The sequence below is a fragment of the Xyrauchen texanus genome, chromosome 2 (genome assembly GCF_025860055.1).
Source record: "Xyrauchen texanus isolate HMW12.3.18 chromosome 2, RBS_HiC_50CHRs, whole genome shotgun sequence".
Classification (NCBI taxonomy): Eukaryota; Metazoa; Chordata; class Actinopteri; order Cypriniformes; family Catostomidae; genus Xyrauchen; species Xyrauchen texanus.
The window spans coordinates 53,320,228-53,338,674 of NC_068277.1; the positions used below are offsets into that span (position 1 = coordinate 53,320,228).

The window sequence follows — 18,447 nt, forward strand, 5'->3', positions numbered from 1 at the left end:
GATGAGAAGAACACAGACGTTAGAAGAGATGCACACATACACACACACACACACTTTCTCAGGCTTACTCATATACTCACACCTCGACTCGAATCTCTTTCTGTTTCTTCCTCTCAATCCAATTAATTCAAGAATTGTTAGTGTGTGCATTTAGCAAAATAAAGAAGCCTTGTACCTTATTAACATAGTAGTACTATTTGAGGGACACAGATACAAGTACAATAGATAAGTGAAAATGCAATTTTAGATGTTAAGTGTTTTTTATTAGAGGACTTTTGATTGCGTTTGAAAAAGCTGTTTGAATAGTAGGCTACTATTAAAATAACTCAATGCTTCAACAATGCATATTTGTAGAATGTTATGGATCATATTGCAGGTAAAGCTGCAATATGATGGCCCTAGATGTTTTTCTACAGTACCAAGAAAGTGTCTAAAAAAAAAAAAACTAAAAAAAACCTACCCCATTACCATGGGTATTGCTAATTTAATTGAAATTCCAAAATGTATCACAGTGTGTTCTTATCTTTTGACAATATTTCATTTAACATCAGAGTGTATCTTAACCAGGGAGTTTGGCAAAAAACTTTGCCTCAACTTGAGCGTCACAGTCTGCATGTGGGTTTCTGATTGGTAGATTTAGCTCACAGGAGGGAAAACATGTACTGTAAAATGAGCATTCTTGGTTGGGTTTGGAGATACAAGGATTGCACCAGCTGTGTGTAAGGTCTTATTTACACTGATCAGCCACACTACAATCACTTGCCTAATATTGTGTAGGTTCACCTTGTGCCTCCAAAAGAGTGCCAGTCAGCATATCAGAATAGCATTCTGAGATGCTAATCTTTTCACTACAATTGTACAGAGCAGTTATCTTAGTTACCATAGACTTTGTCAGTTCGATCCTGTCTGGCCATTCTCCATTGACCTCTCTCATCAACAAAACGCTTCCATATGCAGAACTGCCGCTCACTGGATTCTTTTTGTATTTGGCACCATTCGGAGTAAATTCTAGAGACTGCTGTGTATGAATATCCCAGGAGATCAGCAGTTACAGAAATACTCAAATCAGCCCAAATGGCACCAACAATCATCCATGAAATTGTCTAATCAGTCAATCATGTTGCTGAGCTCCTGGGATTTTTACACACAACAGTCTCTAGAATTTACTATGAATGGTGCCAAAAACAAAAAATCATCCAATGAGTGGCAGTTCTGTGTATGGAAACACCCTGTTGATGAGAGAGGTCAACAGAGAATGGTTAGACTGGTTTGAACTGACAAAGTCTACATTAACACAGATAACCGCTCTGTACAATTGTGGTGAGAAGAACAGCATCTCAGAATGCTATTCTGAGATACAGGTTGATGCCACGAGGGGAACCTACACAATGGGAGGTGGTTTTAATGTTGTGACTGATCGGTGTAAGTTGGGATTTAAAATTCAAACTAAGGGCTTTGTAATTACTTGTTAGTTTAGAACTAAGTCAATTTATCATTTGGTTGCACCTGTTCATAACGCATATCTTAAGCTTAAGGTTGTAAGCTCTCTGTAAGTGTAAAGCAATGTAGTTGCATAATATGACGTTATTATGATCCATTTATTGATCCAGAAGCCTTCAAATTTGTAAACAGAAGTGTTGAAAAGCTGTGCATTTGAGGTTTATATAGTTGCTGTTGATGAGCAATCCTTGTGTTGATTGTAATAATCAATTATATTTGTATTAATATATGATACTTAAAACAATCTGTAATTATAATACATAGTATATTTAAATATGTAAATAATAGGCGAATATTCATAAACTGTATGAAAAATGAGTAAGAGAATAAATAAATACTAACACAACAGACTTGGAAAAACTGCATATTTATTCATTTTAATATCAGATATATTTTGTATCTGTTGAAACTTGGCAAGCCAGTAACACCCAACGTTTAGATGGGCTTCCTGCTGAAGAATAGCAAGAAGAATTGGAGTCTGTAGCACAAAACATAGATTTTTTTTCAATCAATTGCTTTTTTATTCCTTCCGTACTGCTACTCCTTGTCGGAAGAGTCCGTCAATATTAAGTTTAAACATATAGTTTAATTGTTCAATGCTCAAATATTTAGATGTGCATACTGCAAGTTGTTAACACATTTATGCTATAAGTCTAGTTGTTATATACAACTGGTGCAACCGGCCTCCACGAGAAGGTGATGTGCTCTCTGTCAAAGTTTGTCTGTTTCCAAAAAACCTTTGGAAGACTTGGCATTTTTTCTGCAGATTCGCTGACTTTTTGGTGCTTTGCTATGCCTCTTTTGTAGTGTCCTTTTAATTTTTTGTTTTTTATTGATGTAGGCTAATCAATTTGGTCATAGCTAACTATTTGACTCACACACTAACGAGCTGTCCAACAGTGTTTGATAGCAGGCTGCAACATGTAAAGAACTCCCTGAGTCATGAGGGAGGAGCGGGGTACCTGTAAGGGGGAGTTGAATGGCTTACGTAGGGGAATTGTGCAATGACATGACAACTTAATTAGGAAATGATAGCCTCAATTTTTTTTATTTTCATAGCTGTAATCTGTAATTCATTGGTTTTATGTCAAGATTATATGTCATTCAGGGAGGCTTCAGCCTTTAACTAGTTAAAAAATTAATCAAGACAAACTTTGATGTTAGCTTGAGAAAGCCTAGCCTGAAAGTTTGAAGTAGTTGTAAAAGCTTGAAGTTAGTAGCCACAAGTTTAAGTAGTAGTTTTAAAAGTTCAAAGTTAAAATATTATAAATCCATATAGATAGATGGATGGATGGATGGACAGACGGACGGATGGACAGACAGATAGATAGATAGATAGATACATGCATATGTTCTGGTTCAGAGATTGTTACTTGGTAGCTAGGGTAACCCCATATAGTTGCTAGGAATTTACCAAGGTGATACTCAAAAGACTCCTTGCTACCCTAAGTTAAATGAACGAAACCGGAAGTCTCTACGATGTTCTGGTGCAGAGATATGTGATTTGTTACTTGGTTGCTAGGGTGACCTCATCTAGTTGCTAGAGAGTTACCAAGGTGATAATCGAAAGACTCCTTGCTACCCAAAGTCAAATGGAGAAAACTGGAAGTCTCTACGATGTTCTGGTGTAGAGATATTTATTTTGTTACTTGGTTGCTAGGGTGAGCTCCTTTGGTTGCTAGGCAGTTTCCAGAGTGATACTAACAAGGCTGCTTGCTGGCCTGAGTCAAACAATCCAACAATGAAGTCTCTATGATATTCTGATCAGGAGATATCCATCTAAGCCATTTTGAATGGCAGTTAATGGGTTTTGGTTGCTAGGGTGCACTAAATATTTGCTAGGTTGTATGCAGTGATGGAAAGATAGAAAAAGAAAGTGGTAGAGTGATATATAGAAAGTATGAGTGGTGAAGACATAGGCTGTAGCTTGAATCCTCTAAAGGAGTTATTACTGGAAAACATTGACTGAGGGTCTGCCACTATGAGAGTTTTCCCATGTGCATATTCTGTTTTTGGGGTTCTCATCAATTGCGTAGTAGCCTCTGGCAATGAAGCGGGACCATGTCCTGGTCTTTGGTATTTATCAGTAGCACTAATGGCTTATGATCACTGATCATCTTATATTCCTCAAGATCATGCAGGTACTTTTCAAATCTCTAACACAACCATACACCAGCCAGGCACTATTTCTCTATTTGAGCGTACCTGATTTCAGCATCAATCAGTCATCTGGAGCAATAGGCCACCGGTCTCCACTATTTTCTGTGCAGCTGCATCAGTATGCCTCCAATTCCATTGCTGCTTGAGTCTGCCGACACCATGGTTGGTTTTATTGCATGATAAAATGCTAATGTGGGTGAGGACATGAGAAGTCTTTTTATCTCCTGGAAAGCTACTTGTTGTGCAGGACCCCATGTCCATGTTGATCTGGCTTTCAGCAGATCATAGAGCGGCTGTCCCACCTCTGCTAAGTTGGAGATATACATTCTCAGGTAATTGACCATCCCAATAATTCGTTTTAACCCCTGTGCATTGTCTGGTTTGTTAATAGCTGATAATTTAGCAGGGTTGTGCCACACCCCGTCTGCACTCATTTCATGTGTGACGAGGCAGGTGAGGAAGGAGGATCTAAACGCAGCTTTTTTTAACAGCAAAATAAACAAGCTAACTCAGAATTAAAAGAAAACCAAAACATAGGGAACCAAACACAGAGCAAAAAAAATACATGCAAAGACTGACAAACTAACCAAGGGAAAAAAGGGCTAAATACACAACGGAAAACATGGAACACCTGGGGAAACAATCAGGGACAATCAATCGTGAAATAAAACTACAAAGGACTAAAACATTTAGACAGGAACAGGGAATTAAACAAGAATTTCAACATAAAAGTCTAGACTTAGACAGGGAATATATGCCAGATCCCCCCTTTATGTCCCTGTCCATGGAGTGTAAGGGAAAACAGGTAGTTCAGGGGGGCACAAGGGGCAAAAAGGCAGTTCAAGGTGGCACAAGGGGCAAGGAGAGCAGATCAGGTGGAGGGCCAGGAGGCCAAGGGGATCAGAGCAGACCCGGCAGATGGCCAAGGGACCAAGGAGACCAGAGCAGATCTGGGGGACGGCCAGGAGACCAAGGGGACCAGAGCAGATCTGGGGGACAGCCAGGAGACCAAGGGGACCAGGTTCAGGAGGCCTGGGAGGCGGCCGCAGGGCCGAAGCAGGGTCAGGAGTCCAGGGAGTTGGCCGCAAGTCCAAAGCAGGATCAGGAGGCCTGGGATGTGGCCGCTGGGCAGAGACAGGGCCAGGAGGCACTGATAAGGTGGATGGAACTGCAGAAGGAGTCGTCTCGGGTGGAGCGGGCGGATCCGCTGGCGGAATAGTCTCTGGGAGAGTGGGCGGAGCCTCTGGCGGAATAGTCTCTGGGGGAGCGGGCGGAGCCGTGGGAGGAATAGTCTCTGATGGAGCGTGCAGAGCCATGGGAAGAATTGTCTCTGGGGGAGCGTGCGGAGCCGCAGCAGGAATATCTCTGGGGGTGCAGGTGGAGCCGCGGGAGGAATAGTCTCTTGGGGAGCAGGCTGAGCCGTGGGAGGAATAATCTCTGGGGGAGCGGGTGGAGCTGCGGGAGGAACAGTCTCTGGTCGTTCTCCACCACGTTACCTACATGGACGATAATATCATCCATGTAAACATTGGCCCCTTCCAGATTTTCCATTATTTTCCTTTGGAAAATTTCAGGGGTACTGAAAATTCCAAATGTTAGGCATTTAAAACAGTACATGGCAAAAGGATTACTACACGTTGTCAGTCTCTGGCTGTCATTATCCAGCTGTATTTGCCAGAACCCTACTGCTGCATCCAGTGTGGAAAATACTGTGGCTCCATTCAGCTTTGCTCTGATCTCCTCTGCAGTGGGTAAGACAAACCTATCTCTCTTGACAGCTTTATTAAATTTCCTGAGGTCGACACATGTCGCGACTACATGGGAGCTTGTCCAGTCTACCTGTCCAGTTCTGCACTTAATGGTTTCATGAGGGGAATTGGGATCCTCCATGCAGTATATACTTAGTAGGGCTGTGCATTATCTTGTAATGAGATCTTCACTGGATGTGTTTTTAGTAGGCCCACATCCATTACAGAATGGATGAGAGCAATCTTTTCTCAGGCTTGAGTTTGAATCGCCTCCCTTTCGAACGCAGCACAAACTAACTCTCGTTCTCATTTTCCCCATTCGATTGCTTGCTGGGCTTACCTGTTTGAATGTCGTGAGCTCTCTCTCTCTCTCCATAGAAGCAGTCTCCCATTCAAATCGCAGTATGAGCCCTCCCTTTTGAATCCAACTCTCATTTTATCCTTCCCTGTTTGCATGACGTGAGCCCATCCACTTGGTCTCTCGTTTGAATAGCAGCGCAGCCCTCTCGACCAGCTTCCGTACAAGAATACACCTTCAAACAAATGCGTAAAGCGCTCCCTCTATACATATTTTGGGGGTGAAGAACAATTTAGAAGCATCTGCCAAGCTTACTTAACAAATAAAATTGTTGCTGGCTTGCTGTCCTAAATACTTCCTGCCATAGTCATGGTTCCGATCTTTTCTCTTAATGCCTTTTTGGGGGTAATCAGGACTTGAGTCAAGTCTCGAGTTCCGAGCCCTCCAGTATGCGGACAGCAAGCCAAATAAGTTTACTGCTTCAATACAAGGTTACATTAACATACAAACTACTGAAATGGAGTTAATTAACAGAAGTTCGGGAGTAGCATGTTCATTTTAATATTACAAATCACAGCCCGCAAGCAGGAGTATATAAGCCGCTGCTTACCTGCTTCCTGTGACAACTCTCCTGACATCCCACCTCCACCCCATCTCCACCTATTCTCTAGATTCATTATCTACAGCCATGGCCAAAAGTATTGGCAGTGACATACATTTTGTGTTTTTCAATTTTGCTGTTTCAGTATTTGCAGATTATTTTTTCACGTTTCTATGGTATACTGGAAAACAATGATAAGTATTTCATAAGTTTGAAAGGCTTTTATTGGCAAAAACATTCAATATAAGCAGAGAGTCAATATTTACAGTGTTGACCCTTGTTCTTCATAACCTCTAAAATAACTTTGCACCAATCTTCTGCTGTCCAATCCTTGTACTTCCTGCAGAATTTCAGTCTGTCCTTGATGTTTTTCTTGGAGAGAAGTGGCTTCTTTGCTGCCCTTCTTTACACCAAGCCATTGTCCAAAAGTCTTCGCCTCACTGTGCGTGCAGATGCACTCACACCAACCTGCTGCCTATATTGAGCAAGCTCTGAACTGGTGGTGACATGATTCCGTAGCTGACTCCTCAGGAGGAGACGGTCCTGGCACTTGCTGGACACTCTTGGACATCATGAAGTCTTCTTCACTGCAGTTGAACCTCTCTCCTTGAAGTTCTTGATGATCCGGTAAATGGTTCTTTCAGGTGCAATATTCTTTTCAGCAATTTCCTTGCATGTGAGGCCATATTGATGCAAAGCAAAGATGGCTGCACATCTTTCTTTTGAGGTAACCATTGCTAACAAGAACACAATGATTGAAAGCACTTCTTCCCTCCTTTTATAGCAAACAGACTGCTCTTATAATCCAATCAAAATGATAGAGTGATTTCACCTGACTAGTACTAATTCACACTTTCCCAGGTGCTGCTGATATGATTAGTGAAATTATGTTAGCTGGTAATTTTGTGCCAGTGAAATTTGGGTTTTTGCGATAAAGTTCCTTTTTTGGCCAATTAAGCTTTTTGCAATTATTTAAAATGATCTAGAAACAATGTTAATCAACATCACAACAACTGAAGCAGAAAACTTTGTGAAACACAAAATGTATGTCACTGGCAATACTTTGGGCCACGGCTGTAAATAAGTAAAGTCCTAGGGGGGTACGCGAGTCAAGTCTCGAGCTCCGAGCCTCCAGTATACGGACAACAAGCCAAATACGTTTACAGCTTCAACACAAGATTACATTAACATATGCACTGCTGAATTGTTCATGGTCAGCATTTAGAGAAAACATTATTTAACAAAAAACTTATTTTTTACATTTTCAATAAAACATTGTTAAGTATGATTTTTAAGTGATTTAAAATATGGGGACACTAGAGATGTCCTCATAAATCACATTTATAGCATAATAACCTTGTAATTATCAGTTTGTAACTTAAAAAATGGTCCTCGTAAATCACATAAACATGCGCACGCACACACACACACACACACACACACACACACACACACACACACACACACACACACACATACACACGCTCAAGATATCTCACATATGGTGGCAGAATTAGTCCCTGCTGGCTAAGAAATTTTAGACATGCATGATTAGACCCCTTAGGTGTCCATCTGCATGACAGTGTAAATTACAACCCCTATTTTCCATTTGCTAACAGCATATGTGTGTGTGTGTGTGTGTGTGTGTGTGTGTGTGTGTGTGTGTGTGTGTGTGTGTGTGTGTGTGTGTGTGTGTGTGTGTGTGTGTTTTGTGTCTACGTGTGTCTGCCTGATAGACAGGTTTATATAATTATCCCATGGAATCATTATCCCTGGACTGTGGTATGGGCCGGTACAAGATAGAAAGCAACTATTATGTCAATTTGTCTATTAAACAGTACTCTATTTCCTAACTAGAATGTAACTGAAGGCCTTCAGCATGCCTGAGAGATTGCTGTATTGATGATTCAGTTTAAGATCAAGGCGATTTTCCCCTCTGTTCAAGAACCACTTACAAGTTGCATTTTCTGCCAATACAGCATGTATTACATGGTATTTGAACCCAACCATACAACAAACAGAGCAGCAATGCCTCTCTAATTTTCCTGATTCTTTCTCTCTGCCTCTCTCTCTCTCTCGCTCTCTCTCTCTCTCTCTCTCTCTCTCTCACTCTCTCTCTTGCTGTCCCCTGTGGTGCATGGATACAGTATTTTCTGAAGGAAAGAGAGTGGAAAGAGGGCAAGTAAATCATTAGCTAGCGCCATTAGAGTGCGTTGAGAGCCTCTTTTTTATGTGTGTGACCCTAATTGAAGGAGCAGAATGGAGTATATTTAATATGTTGTCAGAGTCCTTTTTCATTGAAATATTACTAAAATTCGAATTATATTTACATTTTAAAGACATTATATTAAGGAGGGGTCAAATCTACAAGACGTTTGAGTATTTCAATTGACATTTTCTCTTTCTTCCACAAGAGGGCACAACAAATTAAAATAAAATTATCAGCACCACGTTATAGCGATTTGTTTATTGCAAAGAACGTATCTGGCTGTTAAGAAATGTGCGTAAAATGATAAGTCAAAAGATTAAGCCTGATCAAATGCTTAAATATTATGTAAAAAAAGAAACACTTCAATAGACGATTCTACAGTATGTAAATTCTTACTGTTGCACAGTTGCCTATACCAGTACCATAGCACTACCATGGACTCAAGCATCATAATACCGGCGGTACCACAATGCTTTTCATTAAATACAGTTGTATGTATTTAGTCTTTGACTGTTTCCTTGTGTCTTGCTGTTTTTTCAGTGGCTCGTTTTTATAGATGCTGTGTCGATTTAAAATGAAATTCAACATTTAAATGCGTCTCGAGAAACTCTGGCTCTGTTTTATTCATTGCAATGTGCCTGTTTTAGCTCAAGAATATAAGTCATCATCAGTGCTTGGTACACATTCAAATGCAAAATTCAAATGCTCATTTTACCATTTGAATGCATATTTTTATATTAGTTTTTATTGGGGGGGCATTTTTCTGTCTTAAATTGTTTGAACATCTGAGATCATAAATCGCAGGGACCCCAGGCTTGGATGGATGGTCCCATATCCTTCTCACTTCACACAAACATCTTTCCGACACTAGTTCAATCATGAGAACTCTTGGAATTAATTAGCATGTTAATGTGGGTATGACATATTGATCGGTTTTGGTCTTGGTGGACTAGATCTGCTACACTGCTGCCACTGCTGCAGAGCAAGTACAAAGACTTGCCACTACTAGAACATACACAGAAATTCTGACATGCTGCTGCTTCTGCTGAACAGTTAAACAAAACACAAGACATGCTGCTTCAAGCATTATACATTTATACATACATACAATTTCACAACAAAGCTACACAAATGCATTACTCAAAACACAAACCCCCAACAATGCAGATCTACCACTAAGACTTGTGTACTGTTGCTTTTCTGAAGAGCCATGTCCACAAGTGTATACTAGCTAAGTGTGTCTGGGCCAGCTTGGTCAAAAGCTGTAATGCTAATGAACTTAATTTCTATGTGTGTCTGTGCATGCTTGGCTAAATGGCTTAAACAGCTAGTCACTTGGGCCTGTATTCACAAAAAATATTAAGGCTAAATGTAGCTCCTAACGCTGAAATTTAGGAGCAACTCTTAACAATGGGGGTGTGTCACTCCTAATTTTAGGACTCGTAAAATGTTAATCTAAGAGAAATTCATGAAGCATTTTAATGATAAAGTAGCTCCTAAACCCACGACAGCTTAGAAGTCATCCTGAGGACTTCTAAATCCCTAAGAGAGACTCACAAACAATTTGAAGCATTTCTGCTGCCATATAGGCACATTAAAAACAATATATTAGAATATTATGACATTGACAATTTAAAAAGGTATCGCATGAATCACAATTGTTTCATTGTATATTAATTCTAGAATATTAAAATATCATAAATATAATGTTTGACATTGACCTTTAAAAAAGGTATTGCCTGAGTCACGAGGGTTGTTTTCGTTATTGTATACTTAGTTAGAGATGCAGTTACCTCTCCCACAAACCAAAACAACCCAATTAGACCAGAGATAAATGTTTTGACAACTATGCACTCCCTGGCCACAGGCAAAATAAAACTGTGTAGCATGGATGAATTTGGAATTTCTGTCAGCAGAATTGCATCAACACAGAATAAAGAAATGTTCATCAACCAAAATAAAAAAAATCTGTCACAAATAAAAACAGTTTTAAAAAGACTGCGTTCATTAAATGCACATCATTTATAGCCACGAGGTCAACTCCGCCTTACTCTTATCTTAAGATTTCCTTAGTAAAACATGTTCTTTGCAGTTTTGTGAATAGGTTTTAAGCAACAAATTCTAGATAGGAACTCATTGGAGAACTCTTAGTTGTAAGTTTTAAAATCTTTGTGAAAATGGGCCCTGACTTATAATGTTTATCTGCACCAGGATAGCCCAGAGTTTATTTAGCTAGTGATTTAGATTAGTAAGTATGCTTGTATGTAACTATTTCTACTTGCTCTATATATTCAAATTATTTTGTTGGTTCAGCTTAATGTATTAAGGTTAATTAAGACATTTTCAACAAATTGGTGTATATATTTAAAAGTAATAATTGAAAAAATTTAATCAAACCAGTTCATTTTAATGCTACCACATTAAGTACATTTTTTTAGGTACATTTTTGTCTGTGTAGGCCTACTGTATTTATGTTTTAAAAGATTGTCCACTTTTGAAAATTCTATTTTGTTTTATGTAATACAGTTTATTTTCATTACAAATGATATTATCAGCATAAAATTGAAAAATTGGTCAAAACCTGATGATCCATGTTATCCAGCATGATTTGTGAATGTCCCGTAGAGCACCAGGAGTGCATCAATGGAAGTAAGGAAATCTGACCTTTTTTACAAAAGGAGTTTACACAGTAAATGACACAAGTGTTCTTATTTGAAGTGTCTGAGTGGAATCTAAAATATTTCTTTAAAATTTAGATTTTCTTTATTATTCATTTTATGTAATACAATTATCAAAAATTATCTAATAAGCTAATTTCTTCAAATATCAAAGTGAATCTAGGCTTCTGTTTTACGTTTTTGGGCATGTGTTAAATGTGCAAGCATGTGCAAATGTGAGTGTTAGACTCAAAGTCACTTTGTGCATTTGTGCTTTCTTTAATCAATAAGATCAATAGTGTCTTTTAAAAAGGTTGATAGGCATGGGTTCAGAGACTAAACGTGAAGTTAAAAAATACTTTTATAGAAGTATGTGTGTATGTTTGTTTGTGTGTGTGTGTGTGTGTGTGTGTGTGTGTGTGTGTGTGTGTGTGTGTGTTTGTCTCTGCTTGTGGATCCTTTGTGAACATTTAATTGCCATTAAATTGCTAGATGAAGTGAATGAAGTAGATTTGCATCCTCTGAGGAGAAGTGAGGACAAAGTTTCGACAGAGAATGAATGACAGAGAATTCAACCCAGTCTCATGAAAATTTGGACTTATTTTATGAGTTGGCTATTCCATATAATTTCATATGAGTTTGTTTGTATAAATTTGAACAATTTCATTACGTGCAAATGCCCGGATGTCTAATGTGGAAGTAAGCGTGAGTTTCGCACACGAGGCACTGAGGACATGCTTGTTAATATTATGCCCTTACCCAAATCCCTTAGCTAAACCTAAGTGATCACTAGAGTGTGTAAACATGATAGGAAGCGGTTGTGTGTGACAGAAGCGAACAAAGAGAAACTGTTGCGTATTAGATGGAAATGATGTCCAGCGACGTCATTGGCTGAAGTGGAAGTCGTACGAATTCATATGAGTGCAGTCATTTGATATCATACGAATTAGCCAAATTTAGAAAAGTCGTTTGAATCCTTATGATTTTGCCGTGAGAGTATGTAGGACAATTTTAATGGAGAATTGTGAAGGAAGAGGTTTAAAAGGACAGTAAAGAATGAAAGGAAGGTGAAATCTGTGGTGTTGAAATGATGTAATAATGAATGTAACTTGCACCAAGCAACTAGAAATCTAGATTGAAAGCTAGATTCTTTATATTGGTCAGTTTCCTCTTGCTAAGCATTCCTCTGATTTTGAAGACACAGTCTTGAGAGCAACCTCCTGTGGATTTTAGACATCACTAATCTAGGTACTGTAAAGTCTGATCATTGAGCGTTAATGATGTCCAAATTAATGGACGATTGGAGACACTTCTTTACTTCTAGCAGTTCTTCTCATGGTCAAATGTATTCCTCTCTCCAATCTTTCAACAGGTGTTTCGCAGTGGAGAAGGTATGGGCATTCGTCTGGACAGCGCCTCTGCTTTTCCGGGGGCCATCATCTCCCCCCACTATGATTCACTGCTGGTCAAAGTCATAGCGAGTGGTAAAGACCTCCCCACCGCTGCAGCCAAAATGCACAGGGCGCTTACCGAGTTCAGAGTCCGTGGTGTTAAGGTAAGTGCACCCTTAGCTGCATTATGTAAAACTGATTGGTTCAATGGGTTACCATAAAAAGGTTAATGGTCAGTGGTTCAATGTCACCCTCAAGTCACATGCTTGTGTGTCATACTGTACATACATTAAAGTGCTTTTGATCATATATGTATGCTGAAATGTTGTGTAGGGCACATTCTTGTAGCCCACATGAAAACATGCTACTTTCACAGTTGTATGGCACTCCGTAAAGTTATTATCAAAATACATTTTTGTCACGCTTTTCTGTTGAAATTACTGATTTGTGTTTACCTTGTCAACTCAGAGCACCTTATTTTGTATAAGTTGAAGCCTTTGGTTATGTATCTGTTTCAGAAATCCAAAGAAACTCAGGGGATCAGAGGTTTTTCAGACATAAAGTTGTTTTTTTATAGAGATCTGGCAGTGTCTCAATAAACAGTTACCTAGGACAAACAGAAAGATCTTTCAGGGAAAAGATAGACAGTTGACCAATAATGAGGGCTGTCAATTATCTTTTTACTTGACAATTACATGATACACTAATTAGTTAATCCAAGTAATCAAAATCAATCTCATATTTCAATATTTGCTTAGAAAAGCAAGTATTGAAATAAATTAAGATCATTAAAAGACATTACATTATTGTGGCAGATGAGATGCATTGAATAGACATAACAGAAAGTGGCTTTATTAGTCAATATAATACAGGTGAAACTGGAAAAATTAGAATATCGTGCAAAAGTTCATTAATTTCAGTAATTCAACTTAAAAGGTGAAACTAATATATTATATAGATTCATTACAAGCAAAGTAAGATATTTCAAGCCTTTATTTGATATAATTTTGATGATTATGGCTTACAGCTTATGAAAACCCCAAATTCAGAATCTCAGAAAATTAGAATATTACATGAAATCAATAAAAAAAAAGGATTTTAAATACAGAAATGTCGGCCCTCTGAAAAGTATAATCATGCATATGTACTCAGTACTTGGTTTGGGCCCCTTTTGCATTAATTACTGCCTCAATGCGGCGTGGCATGGATGCTATCAGCCTGTGGCACTGCTGAGGTGTTATGGAAGACCAAGATGCTTCAATAGCGGCCTTCAGCTCTTCTGCATTGTTTGGTCTCAATGGTTTGACATTTGAAGCCCATGTCCAGGACCCGTCTGTGTGTGGTGGCTCTTGATGCAGTAACTCCAGCCTCAGTCCACTCCTTGTGAAGCTCCCCCACACATTTGAATGGCCTTTTCCTGACAATCCTCTCCAGGCTACGGTCATCCCTGCTGCTTGTGCACCTTTTTCTTCCACACTTTTCCCTTCCACTTAACTTTCTATTAATGTGCTTTGATACAGCACTTTGAGAACATCCAACTTCTTTTGCAATTACCTTTTGAGGCTTTCCCTCCTTGTGGAGGGTGTCAATGATGGTTTTCTGCACATCTGTCAGGTCAGCAGTCTTCCCCATGATTGTGAATTCAACTGAACCAGACTGAGAGACCATTTAAAGGCTCAGGAATCCTTTGCAGGTGTTTAGCTGATTAGAGTGTGACACTTTGAGCTACAATACTGAACCTTTTCACAATACTCTAATTTTCTGAGATTCTGAATTTGGGGTTTTCATAAGCTGTAAGCCATAATCATCAAAATTATATCAAATAAAGGCTTGAAATATCTTACTTTGCTTGTAATGAGTCTATATAATATATTAGTTTCACCTTTTAAGTTGAATTACTGAAATTAATGAACTTTTGCACGATATTCTAATTTTTCGAGTTTCACCTGTATATGTTTTATCACTGGCCTGCAGACTGCAGTAATGTCTCAAGTGATTTTATGGACCATGCACACAGAACGTATTTAGAAGAAGTTTCAGTAACACTTTCCATGAACCCCATATTTATAATGATTTGTAAAGGCATTGTAATGCATTAATAATGTCTCATAATGCACCTTATAATATGTTATAACTTCTAATAAATAATGGTAACCACTATAATAATACATTATAATACATACCTATGCATAGTTATACCTTAGAGTATAATGAATTACAACACAAGCAACATCCAATTTTAGCTGCACAAGTTATAATGTATGATATATATTTGTAATATAATAATAGGCATGCTTTAAGTAAAGTGACAAAAGCAATGTAAATTTTTAAACATCCATAAGATATTTCGAAGTGGTTATAAGAAATTACTAGTCATGCTGGAAGTTACATACATTACACATGCACAAAAAACAAAATAACACAAATGTACATTTTTAGATATTACGAAAAACACTTGTAAAGCTTAAAATATATCAGAAACTCTCTCTCGCAAAATAATAAATAAATAAATAAATATGTTGATCACATGTAGCCAGCCATAAACACCGTAAACACACCCAAGAATAATAAAAAAAAAATTAAAAAAACTGGACTCTATTCAATAAACATGAATGTGTGTTCATCATATTTGGAGACTTGTTTTATAAATAACTTCCATTATAGAAGTTTGACTTGCGATGTATTGCATGCTACAAGTTTATGATATGGCTGTTTATGAAAAGATATTGCTTTTGTTACTCTACTTAAAGCAGGCAAAGACCACTTATAATAGAATCACATCATAAATCCTTTTGACTGTTTACACTATACAGCACTTCTACGATTAACTTTATTAGCTTCATCTGCATTAAAATTGGACGTTGCTTTTGTTATAATGCATTACAATCTAAGGTATAACCATGAATAGGGTAAGTGTTATAATGTATTCTAACTGCAGTTATAAGTATTTATGAGAAGTCATAACATATTATAAGGTGTATCGTGAGACATTATAAAAGCAGGATAATGCTTGTATAATACCAGTAAAATTCATTATAAATATGGGCTTCATAAAAAATGTTACCAAAGTTTCAATTTAAAAGTTGTTTGAAAAACGCTCCTTGACACCCCCACCTTTTGTGCTGAATCTAGCTGCTTATGAATGGCTTATTACTCAATCTGTGTTGGCTGTTCTTGGTAAGTGGCGAGGTGAGTTACCTTGGGGCTGGACTGACCGCTCACTGCATAGGTGTAACTTCAAGATTACAAACTGCTCCAAGAAAATTCCCTATTACAGAATTTCTGGGGAAAAAAGTGTCGGAGGCATGATTAATTGTTACATTTTAAAACAGTAAATGAATGTGTTAAATTGTAAACCCTGGAAGAACGAAATTAAGTTAGACCTTTTAGTTTCTTACAGAATGTTCAGGATGTCAAAGGCTTGGTCACAGAGATATTTTATTAGTCACTGTTCTGGGGTGCATTTCCTGTACAACAACATAACTCACTGCTTAACCACTATAGTATGATGCATAGTTGGAGAAATTAACTAGCAGGTCACGATGGTTTCCTGAAACCATACTAATGTAGCGAATCAGCTCTATGAAATATTAATAATCAATCATAACTTGTTATAATCGATTATGAATATTTGGATCAGTTAATCGGGTTAACTTGATGTAGCTACATTAACATTACAACCAAATACTCGGTTCATCCCGTGAACACTCAATATTGGTTATTAATTAATTAATTAATAGAAATGTACATTTCCGGGGCATGGGAAATGTCTTTCTTACTAAGTATTAAGAGCAAGTAGTCAAAATCTATGATTAGTGACTTTAGATATGAGCTTGAGACACAGACAACTTTACGTGTGACATGAACAAGACTTTATTAACTAGACTAAACATTTAAACTACTCTAACATACATATACATACATTCATACAGTTTACCAAGGGAAAGAGGGCTGAAGCAGAATACAGGAAGGCAAGAAGTTATAGCATTGTTTGAAGTTCAGCAGATCAACAGCCTGAGCAAACCATCATATTAGTTCTGACACGCCCTTTTTAGAAAGGGGTAAGGATACTTAATGTATCAAATAATGAGACTAAGTTTGATACTTGCATGTCCCATTTGAATTAAACTGTCCTGATGCAATTTGTTGAGGCTCCAGTTGATCTTTGCTGATGTTGTCTTGATGAGAGAGAACCAGTGGGAGTCAGAGGATCTTTGGTGAATGGAAAGACAAGGCCGTAGCCTGGCGCACGCTTGGGAGGACCAGGAAGCAAGGGAGACAGGAAGCAAGAGGGCAAGAAGCAAGAGAGAGAACCAAGAGAGAGAGGAGCAATTTATAACCTTAGAAAACATGTCCCACCTCTCATTGGCTCGACCAATAAGAAGGGTGGAAGTTCCAGGCGGGAATTTGGTTTATTGCCCTTTGTTCTCAGGTTGCTCATTGCATGTGCACCCTGGAGGGGTGGTAGCTGATGAAGAAACTAGAAAATATTCTTGTAATACTAATATGTTGTTGTTATCGACATATCATGTACACAGTCATTTCAATCTTCAAAATACCAAGTTATAGAGACCAAACATGACACACATATGATTTCGGTTAACCATAGTATGCAAAGTGTGAAACATTAACCCATTAGAGTTTGCAAGAAAACATAGACCACACAACATTTAAGGGAAATCGTGAGATGGCACATTAGATACATGTCAATACATTTATCCCATGGATAGAATATATAGGATTAAAAGTGTTAATTTCTCCTTCCCAGTAAGAGAGCACGAGGCTCAGCACTCTATGAACATTCCTTTGGAGGTCGTAAAAGTCTACTTTATTTGGGCATGAGAGAGTTCCTTTGTCCTGTCAAGCCTCATTTGCATCCTTTATGACTCGGGGTCAGGACTTTGGTTTGAATAACTCAAAAGATGGTAATACCTAGCAGAACACCATTCTAAGGTAATCTTATATTTATATTCAGCTAGGACAAGTCGTAAGGTTTAATTTGATACCAAGGAACGTGTATTTAGTACACTTAGAAAGGGGATATACACTCATATATGCATATATGAGAAGCATATATGAGGCTATTAAATATACGGCCTCCGAGTTTTACTACACAACTAAACAGTCTTACTAGTTTGATCTAACATCAGACAAATACACAGGGATTAAAACATATTTCATTAGACATACATTTCTAAGTTTAAAACTGAAAAACACACACACACAGTTTTACGTTCAAGATCTCACATGGTAAAATATGCGGTGTAAGGCAAGTCGTATGGGAAAGGGGGGCTTAGCAGGCACGAGGATTTCCTGTCAATAGTTCATTGTCTCTTTGTCAATAGCGCATTGTGCTGTGGAGACTAGTCGGCGCTATTGCAGTAATTCTTTATTGTTCTTTATTGTTCGGGACCGGCTGAGTTAATGATTATCCTTCACTGATTCCTCCAGACGCTACACTAACTATGTCACTGTTGTTAAGCTGTCATTAGTGACGTTGCGCTGTGGGTTGAGGAATAATTTCAGCAGATATCAAATTATAATGGCTCATTTACACGTACTCCAGAAAGCTGTTTAATGCGTGAAAGCTGCTGAAGACACGAAAGCTGCACGCTATTTAAATGCGACAGGTACATTGCACTGCAATAGGGGTTTCCCTTTACATCAGACTTTGTGGTTCCCCTAACACACTTGAGCACATCAACACATGTGTACTCTTCAGTAAGAATGCCATGTATGTATTAACATGGACACATAAGCCGTGTTCTCCAACAGAAGATGTGTGTGTTAAAGCGCTTTCTCTTAACAGCCTTAAATACCTTAAACAGGTGCATCCGTGTTTACGTGACGTTTGAACGTCCAAACCCTGGAATAAAGATATTT

General features: G+C 38.3%; 1 protein-coding gene across 1 annotated transcript in view; it reads left to right on the plus strand.

Moving 5' to 3' along the window:
• Positions 1–18,447, plus strand: part of pcxb (pyruvate carboxylase b) — a 299,005-nt gene that overhangs the window by 119,900 nt on the left and 160,658 nt on the right. Inside the window, exon 10 of the mRNA XM_052091332.1 lies at positions 12,546–12,728. Within this exon, the coding sequence (XP_051947292.1) occupies positions 12,546–12,728 (183 nt within the window). The remainder of the gene's footprint in view (positions 1–12,545; positions 12,729–18,447) is intronic.